This window comes from Piliocolobus tephrosceles, chromosome 14, assembly GCF_002776525.5.
Source record: "Piliocolobus tephrosceles isolate RC106 chromosome 14, ASM277652v3, whole genome shotgun sequence".
Lineage (NCBI taxonomy): Eukaryota > Metazoa > Chordata > Mammalia > Primates > Cercopithecidae > Piliocolobus > Piliocolobus tephrosceles.
In genome coordinates, this window is record NC_045447.1 from 76,025,298 (window position 1) to 76,051,394 (window position 26,097).

The 26,097-nt window shown below is 37.9% G+C and overlaps 1 protein-coding gene across 10 annotated transcripts in view; it reads right to left on the reverse strand.

Annotated features, from left to right (window-relative positions):
- Positions 1-841: 841 nt before the first annotated feature.
- The window catches only part of IL33 (interleukin 33), a 47,564-nt gene continuing 22,308 nt past the window's right edge, over positions 842-26,097 (reverse strand). For 2 of the 10 annotated variants that reach the window (XM_023213386.2, XM_023213383.2), the window contains exons 2-8: positions 17,609-17,710; positions 8,142-8,267; positions 7,478-7,603; positions 5,770-5,895; positions 5,223-5,273; positions 4,275-4,366; positions 845-2,846 (exon numbers count right to left, since the gene is read on the reverse strand). In XM_023213386.2, the coding sequence (XP_023069154.1) occupies positions 2,646-2,846; positions 4,275-4,366; positions 5,223-5,273; positions 5,770-5,895; positions 7,478-7,603; positions 8,142-8,267; positions 17,609-17,699 (813 nt within the window). In that variant the 5' untranslated portion in view covers positions 17,700-17,710 and the 3' untranslated portion in view covers positions 845-2,645. Of the gene's footprint in view, positions 2,847-4,274; positions 4,367-5,222; positions 5,274-5,769; positions 5,896-7,477; positions 7,604-8,141; positions 8,268-10,185; positions 10,273-17,608; positions 17,711-22,668; positions 22,731-26,097 lie in introns of those variants that run through there. The other 8 variants (XM_023213390.2, XM_023213389.2, XM_023213385.2 and 5 more) reach the window with 7 other exon arrangements.

Consider the following 26,097-nt stretch of genomic DNA (forward strand, 5'->3'; position numbering starts at 1 on the left):
ACCCAGCAATGGGATTGCAGCTGAAGATTTCTATCCATCATGAAATTTTTCAGCATGAGGCACAAAGATTGAAATAATTTTTTGGCTTATTTTGTTCTGCAAAGTGGGGATTATGAATAAATTGTTTTAGTCTTAAATTAAGCTGCTGTTTTCTAATTAGATTGGCAATTTTCTTTCCAAATTCCACCTAAATCTCAACTCTTACCTATTATTTGCCAATTCTAAGTCATTTTACTCATTCAGATAAAATTTTCTTGACAATATTTCAAGATATTTGGTAAATACATAAAAACCTAAAGAACACAAATAAAATGAGGAAAAAGTAAGTTTTGACACAATTATCCTTTCTGATACAATTAAATGAACAAATTATTTCCAGTAATATGTATTTGGACCATCAAAACACATACAGGTAAGTGACAAAAATGCCACCCCACATTTGAATATTTTAATCAAATTGTACTGACTATAATGATGGTGGAATTTTTTTTTTTTTTAAAGGAAAATTAAACACAGAAAATAAGTGTGCTGAGTTGAAAGTTATCTACATAAGGAGACAGAATAATAAGATCAAGGTTCTGGTGCAGGACCTGTTGGCTGTTTGATCCTGAGTAAAAGTCACTGAACACCTTTGTGTCACCCACCAGTATGGGCACTGACAGTACACAGGTGAAAAAGACACAATCTCTTCTCTTGAAAATGTTACTTAGTTTTGAATCACCAAAATTATCAGGTAATGACCTACTCCGGATACCAACGTTGGTAGGTTGGAATATGCTTACTTTCACTTAAGAATTTCAGAATATGAGTCATCGTATGATAAAATCATTATAGTCTCACATACTTTTGGAAAATATATTTTATTCAATAATATAAACAATGTAGTAGATACATTTGGTTATTTAATAATCATTTTAAGTTTATCGTACAGATGCACATGTCAATAATTAGTGTTTTTCAGAAGGGATGATATACATTCTGCTTTTATTTTTATCTCTTGGTAACAATTATTGACAAAACAATAAAACAAAGATATATTGTTTTACAATTGTAATACCCTGGTATAGTAATTCTCAGCCTCTTTTATCTTATATTCTACCAGCACTTACATCTAATAGGTTTCAATAAAGTAGAAATTTTAAAGTACATACTTTCAGAAAGGTCGTATTTCATATTCTGTTACTATGTTACTCATTTATCATAAGTATTAAGTCTAAGAAAAATTGCAAAAGAATTGCTAAGACTTTTTAAACTATTCCTTTAGTAGTTAAAAAAATGTTATATCATTGAGTATAAATTTTATTGCCCTAGTGACAGTAAAAAACAAAGATGTTTAGCAAAAAATATTGCCATTAATAGGTTTATCTAAAATTCTACAATAGAAAAAGCAGAATAAAGGTGTTGGCATCCAGAGGTCAGGTGATATAGAAATGAAATTCTGGGGGTGCAAAAGATATATCAAGGACATGGTAGTTAAAAGAAATGAAAAGAGATAGATGTCAAATGAATATTCCACAGTAAGCAGGGTTATCAGGAAGCTGGACAACAAAAAGACTTGAGCACATGGGAAGCAAGGATTAAAAGCAACTTCACCCAGTGTGACTGCGAGTATATCAAAAGGCATAGGTCCGTGGAAGCCAGGGTCAGAAGGGATGGTAGGCCACGAACATGAGGGACAGTCAGTTACTGAAATGTTAATGTTAATTCGGTGTCTCATCTAGGCTCTGGTAGGTTAGAGGATTTCTGGCCTTACCATGGTAGTTGGATTATATGGTACCCGAATGCTCTAAAACATGTTGTGGCTTAGTACTTTAAAAAAAACGTTTTAGCATGTTACATATTCCCAATAAATGAAATTTTATGTCTGAACTAAAATTTACTTCACTTCCTGATGTAAGAATGCCTTGCTTAAAGTAAACTCAATATATAAAAACCAGAAATTTAAAAATTAAACAATTAGAAATGAAGTTATTCACTTTATAAATACTGGATTTATTTGTCTTAAGTTTTCAATTATCTTTACTTTTTCACACATTTATGTTGCCTGGCTTGCCATGTGGGCCTTTGAAGTTCTGTATCCCCTGACAGTAAGGGACAGCTGCTCTGAGTGTTGCCTAAGACATCTACAAACAAACCTGGTGTTTTATTCCAGTTGAAAAAATGATAACTCTGTGAAGCATCTGGTCTTGTTTTTACTAGCAGCTCTAGTGTTTGAGCCTATTGTTTGGAACGGGGGAAAATTATTTCTCTAAGTAGCTCTTTAAAATGGATCCCTGTCTACAGAGAGACAAGCTATGGCTCTGTCTCTCCTCAGTGGCCTTAGCTCTAAATGTGAAGTTCTTTCTGGACTGAAACTAGAGAAAAGTGAAGGTCAGACTGTATCTCTTTAGAATGTTGACAGTTTCTTTACCAATACCCTATTTAATATACTGATACTTGCATTGAATATGCAGTTATACAGAGGGAAATAAAAAAAGAACTGAAACATTAGAAAAAATATTTTTATGTATAATAAGGAAAACATTCCACAGCATGCTAAGCACTCTTCATTTCCCTTAGATGTCACCGTCTCTTTCTTTATCTTTCATTCCTTCTCCAGTGGTAGCATTTGGGTACTCAACCCAAGACCCACAAGTTTCCATCAACTAAATTTCAGAGAGCTTAAACAAGATATTCTCACTACACAAATTCTCAGAAGAGTCTACTTTAATCAGAGCAAGATGATTATCCTTTACACCTATAAACACTCCAGGATCAGTCTTGCATTCAAATGAAACACAGTTGAAGGGCTTATTATGAAGGACAAAGAAGGCCTGGTCTGGCAGTGGTTTTTCACACTTATGGAGCTGAGGAAACAAGAGAGAAAGCAATCCATATGTGAATGGGAAGTTGAGAGTCAACGTTACCTGCCTGTATTGGAAACTAAAGGGGAATACTTATGTATGACTTGATATTTCTAACGAGCTTGCTTAGTGAGTAGTGGAGGGGAGACGGGGAGAAGTGAGTACAGGGCCAGAGGGATGGAGGGTGGATTTGATTTGATTCACTGATAGTCAATATAGTTAGAGAGGTAGTATGGATTGGGGTGATTGGATCTGGATGCAGCAGTTCTGGATTTGTGCCCTTCTTTTGACATGTACTATCTCTGAGACCTTGGGCATGTTGCTTTATCTCTCAAGCCTCATTTTTTTAGTCTAACTAGTTTTCTAGATCAGTCAATCCTCAAAATACCTACAGAATATGAATAAATATAAATGATTATTATTTTGGGGCACTGAGTTTTGGGATGGTTTGTTGCATAGCAACAGCTGACCAATACAACAACTCCATTGTAGAGTTACTGTGAGTATTAAATAAAATAATATTTGTAAAACATTTAGCACAGTGCTTGCTATATAATAGAGCTCAGTCTAAATAGCTCTATTATTGAGTAGTTATACATTCCAAACGCTAGATTATATATGTTTAGGAATGTTTTGGTTAGGAAGATACTGGTTACTATCCACTGTTTATATTAATAAGGCCTTACATGGCTGTGTTAGTTAGCTTTATAATTTTGTGTATTTATATAATTTATCTTCTATATTATGCTCTTCTGTTTTCTTCCATGCCTCTACCTTTGACTTGTTTGTCAAAATAGTTATAATTACACATCATGACCAATATAATAATACCATTTACTAACTAAAGAAGAATATGCAATGAATCCTATGTTTAGAATGTAGATGTTAGATTATTTATAAATCTTGGCACATGGAAACACTTATGACCCTCCCTTACGCAGGCTCAGAATGGAAAATTATTTTTTCATATTTGTTTAAGAAAACGATATTATACAAAGAAATGTTTCCTAGAGGAACATAGTAGTTCCTAAAGCCAAATAGCAAGGATATGAGATCATTCTATATAACAGTGCTTCTCAAACTTTAAGGCACATATGAATTTCCTGGAGATTTGTTAAAATATGCTGATTCCGATTTACTTCTGGGAGGCTTGGAATCTTGCCTCTCTAACAAGCTCTCAGGTGATGCTGTGTTGCTGGCAGAGAGCAGACTTTCAGTAGCAAAGTCATACATGCCACTTTCCTGCCTTCCTTACTCTAGAAGAAAGTCATTTGTAGTGATTGTGCTTTATATACAATAGCACAAAAAAAATCCTTCTGCAAAATACCCCAACACCCAAATCTACACAAGTTGGTGGCGTCATTCATGACAGTTATGTAATCATATATATATGTATAAGTTTTTTCTTTTTTTTTCTTTTTTTTTTTTTACCTCCACAGAGTGCTCCTTGTTGTTGGCTTGCAACCAGAAGTCTTTTGTAGGACTCAGGGTTACCATTAACATCTTACCATCAACACCATCACCTTACAATTAAGAAAGTATAAATGATAAAGTTAAGAACTGTAACTCATCTTTATTTAAACGAATTCAGCACCCAGGAAAAGACTCTAAGACATTACATTAAAATAATTACTTCATTCACTAACAGGTAACTTAGAAGTATTTGTACTCAAATTCAAGAGGGACTGATAAGTAGAGGGTGCTTATAAACCAGAGAGAAATTAGTTTTCTTACATGCTTTTTTAACTGGAGAGTTGTGACCCTAATGGGTACTTCTCTGGGTATCAGCTTTCCTGTCTGCATGTAAAGCCACTCATAGTGTCCCCCAATATTCATTCCTCTTTTGGGATGGTAATACAACATTCCCCAGCTTGCCTTCTTATGGCTAAGTGTAGTAATACAACTGAGTTCTGACCAATGTGAGATGAGAGGAAGTGTTATATGCAACTTCCAAGTTGTACCCTTAAAGGGAAATAGAATGCATGCATCTGTTTTTCTCTGTCCTGTTGACCGGGCACTGTCATGCTCCCAAGTACTCTTGAACCACGTAGATGTTGGCAGAACCACAAGATAGAAGGAGATGGCTTCCCTGGACAACTTGTTGAGCCATTCCAGCCCTGGCTAAGACAGAAAGTTTTATCTAGCATAAGCCACTCTTGTTTTGGATCTCTATTAAGTGTAGCCAAAACTTTATCCTAACGATTAAGCTGTAAAATGGATGAGAATGCATCCTCTGAGAATCTAAGGTTTTACCATGAGCTTGGGTTGGAGGTAACCTTCTGAGACTATCTTTTTTCCTATGGGGCAAAAAGGATTTTATTTATCTTTACCCCATACTTAAGAATTCAAGCATTATAGCTACCCAGCCCTCCAAATTACCTGATTCACTTGAGGGGTATTGAGACTCATAGTAACTCAGTAACACCTTATCTGAAAGAGAATACAGAAAATCCCTCTGGTGAGACACAATTTTCTTAAGTTTTCAGTTCCAACACATATATAACATCAGAAAATATCCTCCCGTTTTATTATATTTCCAATATAGTTGTTATTAAAATATTTAAAATATTTTGCATAGCATTGACAAAGAGGTTGTACTTTGGTGATACTAATAAGGCTAGAAAGATCTATTGGATAATTTAGAGATAGCAAATACCTGTGGTCCCTCTTTCCATCTTTCACAACAGATACTACATTTCAATGTCAGCATTCTTCTTTGATGAACCTGACAAAACTTCTGAATCCATCTTAACATAGAAGTGGATTCAGGCATCCACTGCCAATGCATTAGAGTTAGCATACAGCATGACTTGTTTGCCATGTCTAAGTTAATCCATTGTTTAAAGTTTGGTAGACTTAGTTTTATTAAAACGTTTTACTTTTATTAGTCATTATTACATCATTATAGAAAAAGAAAATAATCTACCTTTCTTTTTATCTTTTTCCAAGTCTTCAACATATATCTCATGACTTTCATCCTCCAAAGCAAAAGTAATGGATTGATCATTGTATGTGCTTAGAGAAGCAAGAGATTCTGTAATAGGTGAAATTCCTGTTGTTAAGAATTCAAAAACTTGTCAGGTACAATTCTTTTGGCAACCTTTTTAAAAAATGCTCTCTCAAAAAACATTTTTGCAATTTGAGTTGCATTTTGTATGTCACTGTTGGCTAGATGAAAGCCTTTGGCACAAGTTTTACATAGCTCAAAGACTGAGATGTGACCCTTGAATGGGATTAAAGGTGCTAGTGTCCTGCACAAAGGCCCTGGGAGGCCATGTGAGTGTGCTTATGGGAGAGTTTGGTGGGGAAAAAGAAAATGGAAACCAACAGACATTGCTTGAGGAAACCTTCACTTCATGACACCACATGGTCTGGGGACTGTGGTAAAGAAGGAACTGTATTTTGATAGACATGGATAAATAAATGTTCATCTATAAAGTATGGAGTTACCCAGAAGTTTCTGACAGTCCTGGAGAATGTGGGTATGAGCCCTGTTCTCTCCTCTGGCTAAATAACAGGGACACTTAGTGCAGTGCTCTTAACTTTTAAAAAGTGTCAAAATACACATAGAAAATGATAATATTTTTATAGGCTGCTGAGGTAAACTGGAGCAGATTTAGGGACTACCTATATGGGGCCTGGAAAAAAATAGTATACAAAATATTAAGGAGAATGTTAAATACTGAATTTGTACATGAACTTCTAAAGTAAATGATTTAGAAATACTGAATGAGAAACTTCAGTGTTTCTAAACTTCAGTGGGAATTTAGGACATTTATAGCAAGAATAATGCTTGAAATGGTAACTGCAATTCCAGGAAAAGTTTTTTTTTTTTTTTTTTTTTCTGAGACAGCTGCCCTGGCTGTCTCAGGCGAGAGTGCCCTGGCATGATCTTGGCTCACTGCAACCTCTGTCAGGGTTCAAGCGATTCTTGTGCCTCAGCCTCACAAGTAGCTGGGATTATGGGTGCACACCACCACAACTGACTAATTTTTCTAGTTTTAGTAGAGACAGGGTTTCGCCATGTTGGCCAGGCTGGTGTTGAACTCCTAACCTCAGGTGATCCGTCAGCCTCTCAGCTTCCCAAAGTGCTGGGATTACAGGTATAAGCCACCATGCCTGGCCAAGTTTTTTTTTTTTTTTTTTTTTTTTTAAATGATGATCTCTTCACTTCCTGATAGTCATCATCAACTTGGAACTTTGTAAAAGGATGTGATAAAATTTAAAACCATTGTAACTACTACTTAAAGTGTATAAAGTGTTAGAATTACGTTTAAAAATACAATAGCTTTTTTCTTTAATGGTCAAAATGTTGAAATTTGGGGGGGGAAATGTGTTTTTTCCCCAAAAGATAACATATTTTCACCAAAACTAATGACCATGGGATTCCAGTCCATAGCAAGTATTTCAAAATAATGATGGTGTGCTAACTAGAGAATGCCTGTGCATTATTAGAACAGCTACCTTGTGCCACTTTGGATACTATTAGATGGGTACATCAGCTGCAAATGGGCAGAAGTTTCTGGTACACATTAAAGACACAGACTTGGGACTGCTACCTGGAGTAGCACTTTCCACGGTCCTGTGTCACACCTCCCTCCTCCCTCCCACATCACTCCTGTAACCAGTCATACCTCTGATACTTGAATCATGAAGTGCTCTAGTATATTTCGGGACCCCTGATATACCAAAGGCAAAGCACTCCACAGTAGACTGCTGTTGACAGGCAGCGAGTACCAGATGTCCTTTGTGCTTCCTACCTGCAGACCAGATTGGATTAGGGATGGACCATCAATCCCCACTCGGCACAAACACCCCTTTGAGAATTCCCAGTGAAGGTTGCTTGCTGAGAGTAGTGCTTGACTCCAGGGCTTTGGCCACTCCGTGGACCAAAGGGATTGATACCTCCTGGCACACTTATACCCCAGTAGAAGCACATTCATTAGAGATCAGGAGGAAGAAAACTAGTCACCCACAATCTCAACACCGAAAAGGTAAGCACTATTAACACTTAAACCTACTTCCTTTAAATTAAAAAAATTCACTTAAAAATATTGTAAACATATTTACACATAGTTGTGTATCTTTAGTTTTCACTTAACATTAAAACATAATCATTTCTCTCATGCTATTGAAAATTCTTTGCCCTTTTTAAAATAGCTAAAAACCAGTTTGTCATCCTTAATATTTTCTAAAAGGAACCTTGGAGTGAGGAAAAATAATTGCATATTTAGATGTGGTAAGCAAAGGCAAATAGATCCCTATCACTATTGCCAGAGAATGTACGGTTCCCCTTACCTGTTTTCAGTGAAGGCCTTTTGGTGGTTTCTCTCCTAAAGTAACAGGCCTCCTTTTTTATCGTAAGGCCAGAGCGGAGCTTCATAAAGTACACGTGGCAAACTTCTTTGGCCTTCTGTTGGGATTCTAAACAATTGAAAAACTTGTGAGACTGTTTCATTCCATTCATCTTTATCCTTTTACAAATCCTGAGTGTAGCAGACCCAGAAAGCAAGTACTAGTTCACAGTATCTTATCAGAAACCCTTAGGTCAACTGTGTTTCAAAATTCAGAATTTTTTAGGTTTTAGGGTTGTAATAGAGAGCGTATACTGTATATATTTAGCACCCCAGAAGAGAGGGGGGCGGCACCCCATAATCAAAATTAGTTAATTTTATGTTGAAACACAGGAAAATTTACACAAAGTGAAATAAAGACCTCATGTTAGTTCACATCAGGAGTTAACTAAGAAATGAGGTTAGGTCATATTTTGCTGTCAAATAAGTTCTGAAAAACTTTAAGTCTTTAGAAAAAAATTTTGGTTTTCAGAATTCCATATGAGGGAGTGTGAACCTGTATCCAACATATATCAACCTTTGCCTAATTGAGGGGAATCTTTTACTCATATGAAATGTGCAATCTTTTCTCCTTATCTAGAATACAACTTTAATAATTTTGGGGGGATTGCTGAAGTCTACGAAGGTTATTGATATTAAAATAACTACTGTTTACTAAGTGTCTACAGTGAACCAAACACTGTGCTAATGATTTTACATATGTCTCCATTTAATTCTTCATAATAATCTTGCAAGATAGGCATTATTGTCCCCATTTTACAGATGATAATTTGAGGCTCTCAGGAGTCAGTCATGACACTTGCCCCAGATTACAGGGCTGGCGAGAAGTTGTGATTGAAGTGTGTCTAAAATCAAACCTATTCTTTCCATTACCATCCACTTACCGCCATCTAAGAAAATGCTACACTACAATTTGAGGGACTAACAAAATGCAAATTCAAATTAAATCAGTTGAAGTAAAAAAGTTAATTGATTATTCAGTAATTATTTCATTTTGCTAAAGAAAAATCTAAGTCTCAAAAGGAAAATTGAATTTGCTACTTGGAAAATCATAAAAAGTCTTTCAGAATCAAGTAGAAAAGAAAATTATAACACATGAGTCACAGGACCTCAATTTTTAACATTATATAGTAAATGAATTATCAAGCAATTTATACAGTAAAGTGAAATTTCAGTTAGTCACAGTAATTCAGAAAATAAAATAATTATTTGTGACTTTGGGAATCATTTTATGAATTTAAAAAATTCTCCAGAGGATTTGCCTTCCTAAAATAATGCTTTTCAAAGATAAGTGGGAAAGCTTTTATTAGCTGTTATTTTGAATTAATACACATCTTGCCTCCAATTCAGAGTAGGTACCTTTAACTATCTTCAACTGATTTAACAAGGGAAGACCACTGAATTATATTCACACCCACTCTGGAACTCTTTACCATTGATTCTCAATTCAGAAATATCAACTGTGGTATCTTGTATTTATATTTTAGTGCTTTTACACTTACAAAGATAATTTATAAAGAAAAACTAGTGCTAGAGCCAGCATTGTACTTATTCTCCTAGCAAGTAATTTAATGCAGTACTTTACTGACCCTTGTATTAATTCGTTTTCTGCTACTATCACAGAATACCATAGACTTGGTAATTTATAAAGGAAAAAAATTTGTTGGCCAGGTGCTGTGACTCACACCTGTAATCCCAGCACTTTGGGAGGCTGAGGCGAGAAAATCGCCTGAGGCTAGACGTTCAAGACCAGCCTGGGCAACACAGTAAGACCCTGTCTCTACAAAAAATTAAAAAAAAAAATAGCTGGGCATGGTGGCCTGCTTCTGTAATCTCAGCAACTTGGGAGGCTGAGACCAAAGGATTGCTTGAGCCTGGGAGTTTGAGGCTGTAGTGAGCTATAATCATGCCATGGCACTCCAGCCTGGGTGACAGAGTGTGACCCTGTCTCTAAAAAAAGAAAAAACAGAGAGAAAATTATTTATTACACTTCTGGAGGTAGGCAAATCCAAGAATATTGTGCAGGCATCTGGTGAGGATCATCTGATGGTGGAAAGCAGCGGTGAGTACATGAGTCAGAGAGGAAATCCGGGGAACTCACTTTTATAACAAATCCAGTCTCTTGATAACCAAACCACTCCCATGATAACAGCAGTAATCTGTTCATGATAGTGGAGTTCTCATGACCTAATTACATCTTAAAGATCCGACCTCTCCAGAGGTTGCAGTGAGCCGAGATAGTACCACTGCACTCCAGCCTGGCGACAGAGTGAGACTCTGTCTCAAAAAAAAAAAAAAAAAAAGAAAGAAAGAAAGAAAAGAAAAGAAATAAAGATCTGACCTCTCAACACTGTTACAATGTTGATTAAATTTTAACATGAGTTTTGGTGGAAACATGCAAACCATAGCAACTATACCACATTGTCTTTTCAAAGCTAAAAGGCATAATATGATAACTGAAAGAATGCTCCTTCCTTATATTCTTTATATTTTAGTCAGCATCACATGGGAACATGATAGGCATGCGTAATACTGAGTGTGGACTCTGGGAGAACAGGATATCAGTCTGGGTAGTTAAAAGTGAGGGTCACAATACTGAGGAAGTACTGAAGATGTAGAAGACTTTAGGAGATAAGAAGAGAGTTAAAGATACAGGTGTGAGGGCTAGCATCTAGTAGGACAAGCACTGGTTATAGTTCAAGGATGGGGGTTACTACATTTGAAGTATTGAAAACACTTTGCATCAGGAGAATTTTGAAGAACATATGCTTTGGTGTTTGGGGAAGCTGAAAGTGTGAGGGTTGTGTTCTGGAGAGGAAAGTGTAAAGCTGGCATGGACATGTGGACTTTGCAGGAAAGAGCATTCCACTGGGGTCAAAGAGCCAGCTCAAATGTATATAAGGGCTGTTACCACTTTCTATGTTTCTATCCTGCCTGCTCCCTGAGGGCAATAGCTTAGTATGAATTTTAAGAAATTTCCCATAGCTAATTTCATCATAACAGCAGCATAAATCTCTCAGGGATTTCTGGTGAGTAAATAGGAAGGACCCTGGAAATCTTTCTATAATTCTGCCACTCAGAGAACAAGACTATGGCTGATAGAAACCACAGAGGTGAAGCACTCCATCTTTCATTTCTTCCCCAAGCACGGATTTTACCAAGGTGTCTCCTTACTGCTTACTACCCTTTACCTGTCTGTGGCAATGGACTCTCAGGACTACTTTGAACCCCTCTTTCCTTATGCCATATCACCAGTTTCCCTAGGTTCTTCTTGTTTCTCTCTGACTAGTGCACCTTGTCTCTTTGTTAGTTACCCCTCTTCTGTCTGCTCATAAATGTTGGTGTTTCTCAGGGTTTCGGCTTTTTCTTCTTCTCTCACTCTAAACTTTCTTCCTGGACAATCATGCTTGCTTCAGTGGCTTCAATCACCTTTTTAGAGGCTGATGACTCCCCAGACTGTAACTCTATCTTTGGTCTTTTTCCTGAGCTTTCTATCTGTTGTTCTTTCTCCACAAGTCATTTTGACCCAGCTACTTTAAAGCATCGCTGTCTCTTTCTGTGTATATCTTCTGAATTCTGGATATCTCTACCTGGGTGACCTACAGCTACATTAAACTAAGATTCACTGGTCTTAGTCTCTTTTCTGCTGCCATAACAGAATACCATGGACTGGGTAATTTATAAAGAAAATAGTTTTATTTGGTGTTTGGTTCTGGACGTTGGGAAGTCCAAGATTGAGGGGCTGTGGCTGATGAGGTCCTTCTTGCTGTGTCGTCACATAGTGGAAGGCATCACATGGTGAGAGTGCACATGAGGCAAAGAAAGGATGGTGACTGGACTTCATCATTTTTATCAGAAACCCAATCCTGCAGTAACTAACCCACTCCCATGACAATGGCATTAATCCATTAATGAAGGCAAAGCCCTTATAATCTAATCACTTCTTAAAGGTCTCACCTCTCTTCTACTTCTCCTTTTTTTTTTTTTAATTTTTTTAATTTTTATTTTTTTGAAATGGAACCTTGCTCTGTTGACAGACTGGAGTACAGTGGTGCAATCTTGGCTCACTGCAACCTCTGCCTCCTGGGTTCCAGCGATTCTCCTGTCTCAGCCTCCTGAGTAGCTGGGACTACAGGGATGTGCCACCATGCCCAGCTAATTTTTATATTTTTAGTAGAGACGGGGTTTCATCATGTTGGCAAGGATGGTCTCAATCTCTTGACCTTGTGATCCACCCGCTTTGGCCTCCCAAAGTGTTGGGATTACAGGCATAAGCCACCACACCCAGCCGGTTCCACCTCTTAATACTATCACAATGGCAATTAAATTTCTACATGAGTTTTGGAGGGGACATTCAAACCATGGCAGTACTTACAATAAAAAATTTCTTTTTCTTTTTCTACCCCCAATATATTTCTCCTGCATTGCCTGTCTTGAGAAATAGTAGAGCTATCTATTGTTATCCACCCATTTCTTTCTTTCTTTCTTTCTTTTTTTTTGGAGATGGAGTCTCCCTCTTGTCGCCCAGGCTGGAGTGCAGTGGCACAATCTCGGCTCACTGCAAGCTCCTGCCTCCCGAGTAGCTGGGACTACAGGCGCCTGCCACCCTGCCTGGCTAATTTTTTGTATTTTTAGTAGAGACGGGGTTTCACCATGTTAGCCAGGATGGTCTCCATCTCCTGACCTTGTGATCCGCCTGCCTTGGCCTCTCAAAGTGCTGGGATTACAGGCGTGAGCCACCACGCCTGGCCTCTACCCAATTCTTTAATAAAAAAGGTGAGAATCATTTATTTTTCCTTCTTTCCATTCTTATAATTCATTCAATCTGTCATTAAGTCTTTTTGATTTCACCTTCTGAATATATCTGAAATCTAGTCTGTCCTCTCTATTCTGTTGTCTTAGGTCACGCCTTCATCTTTAGTCCCTTAGATTAATGCAGTAGACCTCTAACCAGTTTCTGTTTCTATTCTTGCCTCCTCACTTTATCATCACACTATTATCATCACACTTCACCAATGTGATATCTGTAAAGTAAAAATATTTTATCATTCCTCAGTTCAACATTTTCAATGATTGCCTACTGTCTACAGGATAAAGTCAAATCTCCTTTCCTGTAACAGAAGATCTTCTATGGATAGACTCAAACTAAAGGGGTTGATCTCTACTCAGTTCTAGCTAACTATTGCCATGCAACATATGGACCCAGTGTTTCTAGATCTTTGGATTTTTTAGAGAAACTATACACATTTAGATTTTCATTAAAAATATCCTATTTTAAAAAAATTAACTCAATTAGAAAATATCAATAACACTGTTCAGTCCTAATAAAATACTCCTGCTGGATGGATCTATCCCAAGGCTCCAATATTGTGACCTCTGGCTAGATCCATGAATGAAGACAGCTGGATTTTTAGCGAAGAGAAAGTGTTGACAGATGTGGGGGAGAGGAAGTAGGAGAAGAGAAAAGCCTGACCCTCGAAAGTAGCTTCCTAGAAACTGGGAAGGGAAGCGTTGTGAGAGAGGCTTTCCTCCAGGCCATGAAGTCCTGTACCCTGTTGACATTAGAGGCAAAATGCCGTGGGGGTGACCACAATGTGGGACTGATTGTGGGGACACCTGCAGTAGTTGGCTACTAAGTTTTGTGGCATTGTGAACTGTGACTTGTGTCAGATCCTGGTAGCTAAAGAGAAGAGAAGGAATTAAATGTGCTTTCTTGCCTTGTTTCTTGGGATCTTAGAGAAGAAGCTTATTTAGAAAAACAAGGTATGACACATCTTGCATTTTGAGTTGAGAAGCAGTTTACACCTGTCACATACCCCAGGGATATCTGTCAGATTTTTCACCAGGATTGTTTAAATAATCACAGTTTTAGTGCAGTAGCTCTATCCCACTTGCCCCCATCTGTGAGTTTACTTTCCATGATTTCAGTTGCCCACAGTGAAATACAGTAAGATATTTTGAGAGAGAGAGAGAGCAGACATTCACATTGTTTTCATTATGGTATGTTGTTCTAATTGCTCTACTTTTTTATTAGTTATTGTTAATTTCTTATTGTGCCTAACTTATAAATTAAACATTATCATGGGTATGTATCTGTAGGAAAAAACATAGTATATGTAGGGTTAGGTACTATCCATTGTTTAGGTATCTGTTGGGTGTCTTGGTACATATTCCCTGCAATCCAAAATTGGTTGGTAGAAGTACCTACTGTCAGTACCATCAGTAGATTTACTTATCACATGGTAAGTGGAATGTCACTCAGGGCACAGGTAAATTATTTATAGGACTTTTCTTATCAAAGATCATTAAAATTTAGGCCTAAATGAAAGCCTTGCTCCAAAGACATTCCAAAAAGATCAAAAGGCACAGAAGTTATAGTTTGGGAAGAATATGTGGCCAATAGTGTGGTGATATTACAAAACAATGAATTCGGAACTATTATAGATTGGGCATCTCGAGGTCAATCCCACCACAATTGCACGGACAAACCCAATCATGTCCCAGTGCACAAGTGAGTCCAGCTATTGATAGTGACTTAACAGAAAGTTTAAATGAACATAAGCACAAAAAATTAGTCTTTCTACCCTTGGGAATGGGGAGAAAAAGGAATCTCTACTCCAAGACCAAAAATAATAAGTCCTGTTTCTGGCCCTGAACATCCAGAATTATGGAGGCGTACTGTGGCCTCATACCGCATTAGAATTTGGTCTGGAAATCAAGCTGTAGAAACAAGAGATCAAGAGATCGTAAGCCATTTTATACTATCGATCTAAATTCCAGTCTAACCGTTCCTTTGCAAAGTTGTATAAAGCCCCCTTATATTCTAATTCTAGGAAATATAGTTATTAAACCAGACTTCCAAACTACAACCTGTGAAAATTGCAGATTGTTTACTTGCATTGATTTCACTTTCAATTGGCAATGCTGTATTCTGCTAATTAGAGCAAGAGAAGGCATTGGCAACACTGTATTCTGCTAATGAGAGCAAGAGAAGACGTGTGGATTCCTGTGTCCATGGACCAACCGTGGGAGGCCTTGCCATCCATCCATATTTTACTGAAATATTAAAAGCCATTTAAAATAGATCCAAAAGATTCATTTTTACTTTAATTTCAATGATTATGGGATTAATTGCAGCCCCAGCTACGGCCACTGTGGCAGGAGTTGCATTGCACTCTTCTGTTGAGACAGTAAACTTTGTTAACGACTGGCAAAAGAATTCTACAAGATTGTGGAATTCACAATCTGGTATTGATAAAAAATTGGCAAATAAAATTAATGATCTTAGATAAACTGTCATTTGGATGGGAGATAGGCTCATGAGCTTAGAACATTTCCAGTTACAGTGTGACTGGAATATGTCAGATTTTTGTATTACACCCCGAGTTTATAATGAGTCTGAGCATTACTGGGACATGGTTAGATGCCATCTACAGAGAAGAGAACAAATTTTTGAAGCATCAAAAGCCCATTTAAATTTGGTACCAGGAACTGAGACAATCGCGGGAGTTGCTAATGGCCTCACAAATCTTAACCCTGTCACTTGGGTTAAGACCATCGAAAGTACTACTATTATAAATTTCATATTAATCCTTGTGTGCCTGTTCTGTCTGTTGTTAGTCTGCAGGTGTACTTAGCAGCTCCGAAGAGACAGCGACCATCAAGAATGGGCCATGATGACAATGGCAGTTTTGTCGAAAAGAAAAGGGGGAAATGTGGGGAAAAGAGAGAGAGAGATATCAGACTGTTACTGTGTCTATGTAGAAAGAAGTAGACATAAAAGACTCCATTTTGTTCTGTACTAAGAGAAATTCTTCTGCCTTGAGATGCTGTTAATCTGTAACCCTAGCCCCAACCCTGTGCTTGCAGAGACATGTGCTGTGTTGACTCAAGGTTTAATGGATTTAGGGCTGTGCAGGATGTGCTTTGTTAAAAAAGTGCTTGAAGGCGGTATGCTTGGCAAAAGTCATCACCGTTCTCTAAATACACTGCTGAAAGCCGCAGGGACCTCTGCCTAGGAAAGCCAGATATTGTCCAAGGTTACTCCCCATGTGATAGCCTGAGATAAGGCCTCGTGGGAAGGGAAAGACCTGACCATCCCCCAGCCCAACACCTGTAAAGGGTCTGTGCTGAGGAGGATTAGTGAAAGAGGAAAGCCGCTTTGCAGTTGAGATAAGAGGAAGGCATCTGTCTCCTGCTTGTCCCCGGGAATGGAACGTCTCGGTGTAAAACCTGATCGTACATTTTATTTATTGAGATAAGAGAAAACCGCCTTATGGCTAGAGGTAAGACATGCTGGCGGCAATACTGCTCTTTAATACACTGAGATGTTTGTGTAAAGTCAAACATAAATCTGGCCTACCTGCACATCAAGGCATAGCACCTATCCTTAAACTTATTTATGACAGAGAGATCTTTGCTCATATGTTTTCCTGCTGACCCTTTCCCCACCATTACCCTATAGTCCTGCCACATTCCCCTCTGCGAGATGGTAGAGATAGTGATCAATAAATACTGAGGGAACTCAGAGACCAGTGCCGGCATGGGTCCTCTGTATGCTGAGCGCCGGTCCCCTGGGCCCACTGTTCTTTCTCCATACTTTGTCTCCGTGTCTTATTTCTTTTCTCATTCTCTTGTCCCACCTGATGAAAAATACCCACAGGTGTGGAGGGGCTGGCCCCCTTCATGTTTCATTTGGTGAATCTCATTTTATCTGAAATAGACAATGCTGATGGTAGTTCTATTTAGAAATAACTCCAAGAACAGTTTTTATATTCTGTTTTTGCACTGAAAATCAGATTTGCTTCTGCCTCAAAGAGATGTTTATGTAAAATTAAATAAGGACTGGCAGCAAGCTGCACTTTTTTTTTTCTAAATGGGAAAAGGGTTAAATTACCCAGCTTCAGGTATATTTTTATGGCAACACAAATTGACTAAGATGATTATTCAAATATCTTCATCTGTTATTCTCTTCTTCATCAGTAGTTGCAAGTTAAGACCACATGCCTGATACCACCAAAGGTCTTAATGAATATTTGTTGAATAAAAGTGGACCTGCTTAAAATTTTGCTAGTTTATCAGGGAAAAGGTTTTGGGGGTTTGGCGGCAGGACATGTGTGGAGCAAGAAATAGTTGATATAAAAGGCTATAACTAAGTGTATCACTATTCACAGGTTCAGATTATCTCAGCTATTCTTGCCCGGTGATGTATCAAATATGCCAAAGTTGGCTATATATGGTCTGTTCAAAACCAGTCTGCTGTCTTATATCCTTATGTGCCATCCCTTTTTATTTCAGTTCTTCTATTCTTAGTAGATTTTGATAAGATAGCATGTATAAACATTGGAGTAGTAAATATTTGATAACAGATAAAAATGTGTGTAAAACATTCAGAGACACTTAAGTACTTACTTCCCACCTTGAAACGCAAGGCTTTGCTTGCTGTGTTCTTCTGCTTTGTTGTGGAAATTTTGTTGGTTGAATACTTCATTTTAGGCTTCATTTTTCAGGCTTCTATTGGATTAAAATATAATATTAGTTCATTTGTCTCAACTTAAAAACAAACAGGAACAACTGTGGCTAGCTTACTACCAAATTGGTAACATAACCATATAGAGGAAATAATTATTTCAGTAAAGTTTGAACATAGTATTCTAACTATGCATTCATGCTAGGATATGGTACTCTGCACTGCATAATGAGGCTTTGGTCAATGGACTGCATATACAATGGTGGTCTCACAAGATTATAATGGAGCTGATAAATTCTTATCACCTAGTGGTGTTGTAGTCATTGTAACATCCTAGAACAATTCATTACTTGCGTGTTTGTGGTGATGGTGGTGTAAACAAACCCACTGCACTGCCAGTTGTATAAAAGTGTAGCACGTACAATCATGCATAGTATATAATACTTGATAACAAATGACTATGTTACAGGTTTATGTATTTGCTATACTATACTTTTTATCATTATTGTAGATTATGTTCCTTCTACTTATAAAAAAAATAAGTTAATTGTAAAGCAGCCTCCTGCAGGTCTGTCAAAAAGGTATTCCAGAAGAAGACATTGTTATAGGAAATGACAGCTCCATGCATGTTATTGCCCCTGAAGAACTTCCAGTAGGACAAGATATGGAAGCGAAAGACAGTGATATTAATGATCCTGACCCTGTGTAGACCTAGACTAGGGTGTGTGTGTTTATGTCTTAGATTTTAAGGAAAAAGCATAAAAAGTAAAAAATTAAAATTAAAAATTTCAAAAATGGAAAAAAGCTTATAGAAGAAGGATATAAAGGAAGACATTTTTGTACAGCTGTACAATGTTTGTGTTTTAAGCTAAGTGTTATTATAAGAGTCAAAACATTAAAAAAATTAAAAGTTTATAAAGTAAAAAAGTTGTAGTAAGCAAGGTTAATTTATTATGGAAAAAAGGAAACAATTTCAAATAAATTTAGCTTAACCTAAGTGTACAGTGGTCATAAAGTTGATAGTCGTGCTCAGTAATGACCTAGGCCTTCACATTGACTCACTGCTTACGCATTGACTCACCTAGACTAATTTTCCATCCTGCAAGCTCCATTCATGGTTAAGTGCCCAATACAAGTGTACCATTTTTTAATCTTCATACCATATTTTTACTTTACTTTTTCTGTGTTTAAATATGTTTAGATACACAAATACTGCTGTGTTAGAATTGACATTTTATAATCTATTCTCTCTGAAGCCTGCAACCTGAAGGCATCCTCTGCAAATAAGAACTTTGGTTTCCACAATCCTTTATTTTAACCCAGACATTCCTTTTTATTGATCCCAGTTGACTGTAGCCTTTTATCCCTTACCCATCTCCCAGCTGAACCCCTCCATCCCCTCCTTCAAGTTATCCCACCTTTCTGGACCAAATGAATGTATTTCTTAAATGTATTTGATTGAAGTCTCATGTCTCCCTAAAATGCATAAAACCAAGCTGCACACCGACCACTTTGAGTACATGTTCTCAGGATCTCCTGAGGGCTTTGTCACAGGCCATGGTCATTCATATTTGGCTCAGAATAAATCTCTTCACTATTTTACAAAGTTTGACTCTTTTTGTGGACAGTGGAAATATTGGTACTTCAATTCTGAGACTGTTTTGTTATACTTTGGTATAGAGGAAATAAGTAGATATATTATGTTACATGGTTTTGACTGTAGGGGAAAGGAGATACAAACATAAAAGAAGTCATGAGAAAACCTATGGAATGTTAAATTTGAGTCAGCAATATCAGTGTGCCCATATCTTAGTTTCTTAATACTTTCTGCACTGAAAGGAACAGTGGCTCCAGATCTGGAGCTGTAAAATAGTGGTGAACGTGGAACATCTTGTTGTGCCACAAAGCAGAGTCACTAAAAAACTAGTGAGGTTGTGTCAGAAGCATATACACGAACCACCAGGAAAAATCTCCTGCTGGCCAAACTTGATACAATTTAAGGATCAAAAAGAATAATGGTGGTAATTGACCATAAGCATTTAAAGAAACCCAGAAGTTCATAGCATTTCTCAGGAATTGAATGAATAGGGAGGGGTCTAGTCATTACAGAAGGAATGATAGCATTGAAACTGGCCTCATTGTCTGGGGTGCCACCCGGAGTTCTTGGTCTCATGACTGAGGAAATCAAGGAAGGTGGACACACCAAGGGTGGGATTAGAGCAGAAGTTTAATAAACGAAAGAAGGAGAGAAAGCTCTCTGCTGCAGAGAGGGGTCCTGAGTAAGGGTTGCTGTTCTATAGTGGAATACAAGGGTTTTTATAAATGAGCTAGTGGGGAAGGGGTGCTTTATTTATATAAGGTGTGAAAAACTGGTTAGGTCTAGGTGTGTCATTTTCAGAAGGCATGAATTCCTGACAACAACCCCCACCCTGTCCTTCCAGTGTGTATGTGGGCTCGTAGCCTAAGTTACTTCATGTTGTTTAACTTCCCTTACTGCACGTGTGCTGGGGGTAGAATCCTCCATTGTGGACATGCCTAGCTCAGTATAACTCCTCTTCTCTGTGTAGCTGTAGGCATGTTCCAAGCATGCCCTCCTGAGCAAGCTTCCTTTTTTGAATATATCCAAAGAAGGAAAGGAATGTGTTCACTGAGGCCAAATGAATGTATATGAAATTACACAGAAGGCACTCTTTTGTACTGGAGCTTGCTTCCTTATCTATGTTTGTGGCTTGATCTATTTGCCTAGCTGGTTTCTTCTTTCTTGCTGTCTCAGAATCAGGCAAATCACCATCTTGCAGCCTCCAATTTAATACTTGATTCAAGCAAGGGACATCAATTGATATGAAACCTTGATGATCAAGCTGGGTCACTATCATACTGAAAAAATATGGAGTTCTGTATCATAAATTGAAGAAAACTCCATATTCTCTTAGTATGGTTCTGCAATCTGGCTTCAGCATTAGGGTATGACACTGTGCTGTGGTTTGTGGAGGGAGCAGGACTTCTTCTCCAGTCTTAAACTCTCTGACATTGCCTGCAATTCTATCAATAATTATTGTTTCTTCTTTTTAAGTATTGGCCTCTTGTTTTGCTACACTACAAACCAAACAAACAAACCAAATTATGCCAGCAGTGGTTACAATGTAAATCCCTTACAAACTTCATATGAACAATCTCTTCTAGCAGTTAAAAGAAGAGCATTGAGTTCTTGGGTTAGGGGACTCATTAGAAGGTAAACTTTATGCACCCTTGTTTTGTTCCTGGACAAACTTGTGGAGGCTGAAACTCCAAATGATCTTGTCTAGGTAGAACTGCTATAACCTTATGTGCATGCTACCTATTTACATCCAGTCCCATGGGCAAAATCCTCGATGGTCAGCCAGTTAAAGACTACCTATTCTGCCCCTCAATCTTGCCATGGGAGTAAGTGTTGTGCTCACACAGCTTGAAGACTTCACATCAAACCTTATTTTCTTCCTCTGATTCTCCCACCTTTGTTGGTCAAGAATGCTTAGAAACAGAGGATCTTACATATCATTTTACTGAGCCCCTAACTTTACATATGAGTAGACTGAAACTCTAAAGATTAAGGGCCTTTCCCAGGATTATGAAACAGAACCAGGAACAGAATCTAGCCTCCTGACTTCCATCTTGATGCCAGTACTTCCCCATCCTGTCTGCCTCTGTTCTTTCTCCCTTTCCTCCTCAAAATAGGAAGAAAATAATCAGAACTGGGAATTTAACTCCAAACACTCAGCCTTTCTTATACACAAAGCAGTTGTCCAACTTCTTTGAAATAATAAGTTTCTGAATATGGTTGTTAATTTGTAATCACACATTTGGAATAATAAGATAGGGAATCCAATTGTAGTTACATTTTAAGTTGTACATAAAATAATTTAAATAGTAACCTACACACAGTAGATCATGAAGTAACACTTTACTAACATAAAAACTGCATTGCCATGATGTTGTTTGTTTTCTCTTCTACCCAAGGATACTTATATCCTAGAAAAAACAATTCCTGGTCATTAAAAAATGTTACTTTTTCTTTTGTTATAATCTTAGAATATTTTAATAAAAATAAGTTATATTTTCTGGCTGGGCGCAGTGGCTCAAGCCTGTAATCCTAGCACTTTAGGAGGCCGAGACGGGCGGATCATGAGGTCAGAAGATCAAGATCATCCTGGCTAACACGGTGAAACCCCATCTCTACTAAAAAAAAATACAAAAAAACTAGCTGGGCGAGGTGGCGGGCGCCTGTAGTCCCAGCTACTCGGGAGGCTGAGGCAGGAGAATGGCGTAAACCCAGGAGGCGGAGCTTGCAGTGAGCTGAGATCCGGCCACTGCACTCCAGCCTGGGCGACAGAGCAAGACTCTGTCTCAAAAAAAAAAAAATAAAAATAAAAATAAAAATAAGTTACATTTTCAAATAAATGTGGGAAACGTTCCAATCTACATTCTATCTCTAGGAGAGTCAGACTCATGTTAGCATAGAAAAGGTGTTGATAGTCCTTTATTGAAGAATCATGGGTACCTTTGTTTAACTATTGTTTTCAGTAGTTATTTGATCTCATAACCTTTTTCTCCCCTCTAATCACCCTCATGGACTAGTTTGAGAGAATGCACTTGGAAGAACTTTGCCATAAACCAGTATTGGCTTGCATAATTGAGCAAGATAGAGAAGCTGAAAATACCACATTTACAATGGAGTCATTGACACAGAGAAAGTCAACACCCTTTATAGAACTGCATGATAAGTCAAAAGCGTAGTATTTTCAAATCCTATTCTGAAAAAGTATTTTCTTCAAATAACCTGCATTCTTTGCCTTGATCACTGTTTTCACCATTTTTTTCCAGACTAAAATTTACTCATTACTCTCCTATTTTTATGTAAGAAATATTTTAGAACATATGGAAATGGAAACATCACTGGTTGTTTTTTGCTGCTATTCCCAGTGATATACAGCAAATATCCCTGCACACTGGTTATGATACTCACCTAAGTCATAAAGTGCTGGTCTCAGATGATGTGGTTTCCTGTAGTCAGCAATTGTAGTATTTAAGGCAATTACATCCCAGTACTACTTATATAGACACACACATGGATTAAGCAACATTGGATGACAGCATTTGATGTATGAGGCAATGCAGATGGAGTTACTTAAATGCATTAGAACATGTGGGAGCTTATCTTTTTCCTACCATCAGATCCTAAACAGAGATTATTTTAGCTGCAGCACTTTCATTTTATTTTATTTTATTTTTGAGACAGAGTCTCGTTCTCCTGCCCAGGCTGGAAATGTGTAAATGAGAGGAAAGTGTATGTGTGGTAGACCCTGACATTCTTTTTTCTGTGTAAAAAATTAGGGGGACAGTTCCAAGATGGCCAAATAGGAACAGCTCTGCTGTCTCTTGGCAGAAACTCTCCAAGCCAGAAGAGAGTGGGGGCCAATATTCAACATTCTTTTTTTTTTTTTGAGACAGAGTCTCACTATCTCACCAGGCTGGAGTGCAGTGGCCGGATCTCAGCTCACTGCAAGCTCCGCCTCCCGGGTTCACACCATTCTCCTGCCTCAGCCTCCCGAGTAGCCAGGACTACAGGCACCCGCCACCTCACCCGGCTAGTTTTTTGTATTTTTTAGTAGAGACGGGGTTTCACCGTGTTAGCCAGGATGGTCTCGATCTCCTGACCGCGTGATCCACCCGTCTCGGCCTCCCAAAGTGCTGGGATTACAGGCTTGAGCCACCGCACCCGGCCCCAACATTCTTAAAGAAAATAATTTTCAACCCAAAATTTCATATCCAGCCAAACTAAGCTTGATAAGTGAAGGAGAAATAAAATGCTTTACAGACAAGCAAATGCTGAGAGATTTTATCATTTCCAGGCCTGCCCTACAAGAACTCCTGAAGGAAGCACTAAACATGGAAAGGAACAACCAGTACCACCCACTGCAAAAACATGCCAAAATGTAAAGACCATCAATGCTAGGAAGAAACTGCATCAACTAACAAGCAAAATAACCAGCTAACATCATAATGACAGGCTCAAATTCACACATAACAATATTAACCTTAAATGTAAATGGGCTAAATGCTCCAATTAAAAGACACAGACTGGCAAATGGAATGAAGAATCAAGACCCATCAGTGTGCTGTATTCAGGAGACCAATGAGAATAAAGATGCAATGTACCAGAATCTCTGGGACACATTTAAAGCAGTGTGTAGAGGGAAATTTATAGTACTAAACGCCCACAAGAGAAAGCAGGAAAGATCTAAAATTGACACCCTAACATCATAATTAAACGAACTAGAGTAGCAAGAGCAAACACATTCAAAAACTAGCAGAAAGCAAGAAATAACTAAGATCAGAGCAGAACTGAAGGAGATAGAGACACAAAAAACCCTCCAAAAAATCAATGAATCCAGGAGCTGGTTTTTTGAAAAGATCAACAAAATTGATAGACCGCTAGCAAAACTAATAAAGAAGAAAAGACTGAAGAATCAAATGGACACAATAAAAAATGATAAAGGGGATATCACCACCGACCCCACAGAAATACAAACTACCATCGGAGAATACTATAAACACCTCTATGCAAATAAACTGGAAAAGCTAGAAAAATGGATACATTCCTGGACACATACACCCTCACAAGACTAAACCATGAAAAATTTGAATCCCTGAATAGACCAATAACAGGCTCTGAAATTGAAGGAACAATTAATATCCTACCAACCAAAAAAAGTCCAGGACCATACAGATTCACAGCCAAATTCTACCAGAGGTGCAAAGATGAGCTGGTGCTATTCCTTCTGAAGTTATTCCAATCAATAGAAAAACAGGGAATCCTCCCTAACTCATTTTATGAGGCCAGCATCATCCTGATACCTGATCCTGGCAGAGACACAACAAAAAAAGGGAATTTTAGACCAATATCCCTGATGAACATCGATGCAAAAATCCTCAATAAAATATTGGCAAACCGAATCCAGCAGCACATCAAAAAGCTTACCCACCATGATCAAGTTAGCTTCATTCCTGGGATGCAAGGCTGGTTCAGCATACACAAATCAATAAATGTCATCCAGCATATAAACAGAACCAAAGACAAAAACCACATGATTATCTCAATAGATGCCGAAAAGGCCTTTGACAAAATTCAACAGCCCTTCGTGCTAAACACCCTCAATAAATTCGGTATTGATGGAATGTACCTCAAAATAATAAAAGCTATTTATGACAACCCACAGCCAATATCATACCAAACGGGCAAAAACTGGAAGCATTCCCTTTGAAAACTGGCACAAGACAGGGATGACCTATCTCACCACTCCTATTCAACATAGTATTGGAAGTTCTGGCCAGGGCAATCAGGCAAGAGAGAGAAATATAGGGTATTCAATTAGGAAAAAAGGAAGTCAAATTGTCCCTGTTTGCAGATGACATGATTGTATATTTAGAAAACCCCATCATCTCAGCCCGAAATCTCCTTAAGCTCATTAACAACTTCAGCAAAGTCTCAGGACACAAAATCAATGTACAAAAATTGCAAGCATTCTTACACACCAATAACAGACAAACAGAGAGCCAAATCATGACTGAACTCCCATTCACAATTGCTTCAAAGAGAATAAAATACCTAGGAATCCAACTTACAAGGGATGTGAAGGACTTCTTCAAGAACTACAAACCACTGCCCCAAAAAATAAAAGAGGACACAAACAAATGGGAGAACACTCCTTGCTCATGGATAGGAAGAATCAATACTGTGAAAATGGCCATACTGCCCAAGGTAATTTATAGATTCAATGCCATCCCCATTAAGCTACCAATGACTTTCTTCACAGAATTGGAAAAAGCTACTTTAAAGTTCATATGGAACCAAAAAAGAGCCCGCATTGCCAAGACAATCCTAAGCAAAAAGAACAAAGCTGGAGGCATCTTGCTACCTGACTTCAAACTCTACTACAAGGCTACAGTAACCAAAACAGCATGGTATTAGTACCAAAACGGAGATATAGACCAATGGAACAGAACAGAGCCCTCAGAAACAATATCACACATCTACAACCATCTGATCTTTGACAAACCTGTCAAAAACAAGAAATGGGGAAAGGATTCCTTATTTAATAAATGGTGCTGGGAAAACTGGCTAGCCATATGTAGAAAGCTGAAACTGGATTCCTTCCTTACACCTTATACAAAAATTAATTCAAGATGGATTAAAGACTTAAATGTTAGACCTAAAACCACAAAAACCCTAGAAGAAAACCTAGGCAATACCATTCAGAACATAGGCATGGGCAAGGACTTCATGGCTAAAACACCAAAAACAATGGCAACAAAAGCCAAAATTGACAAATGGGATCTAATTAAATTAAAGAGCTTCTGCACAGCAAAAGAAACTACCTTAAGAGTGAACAGG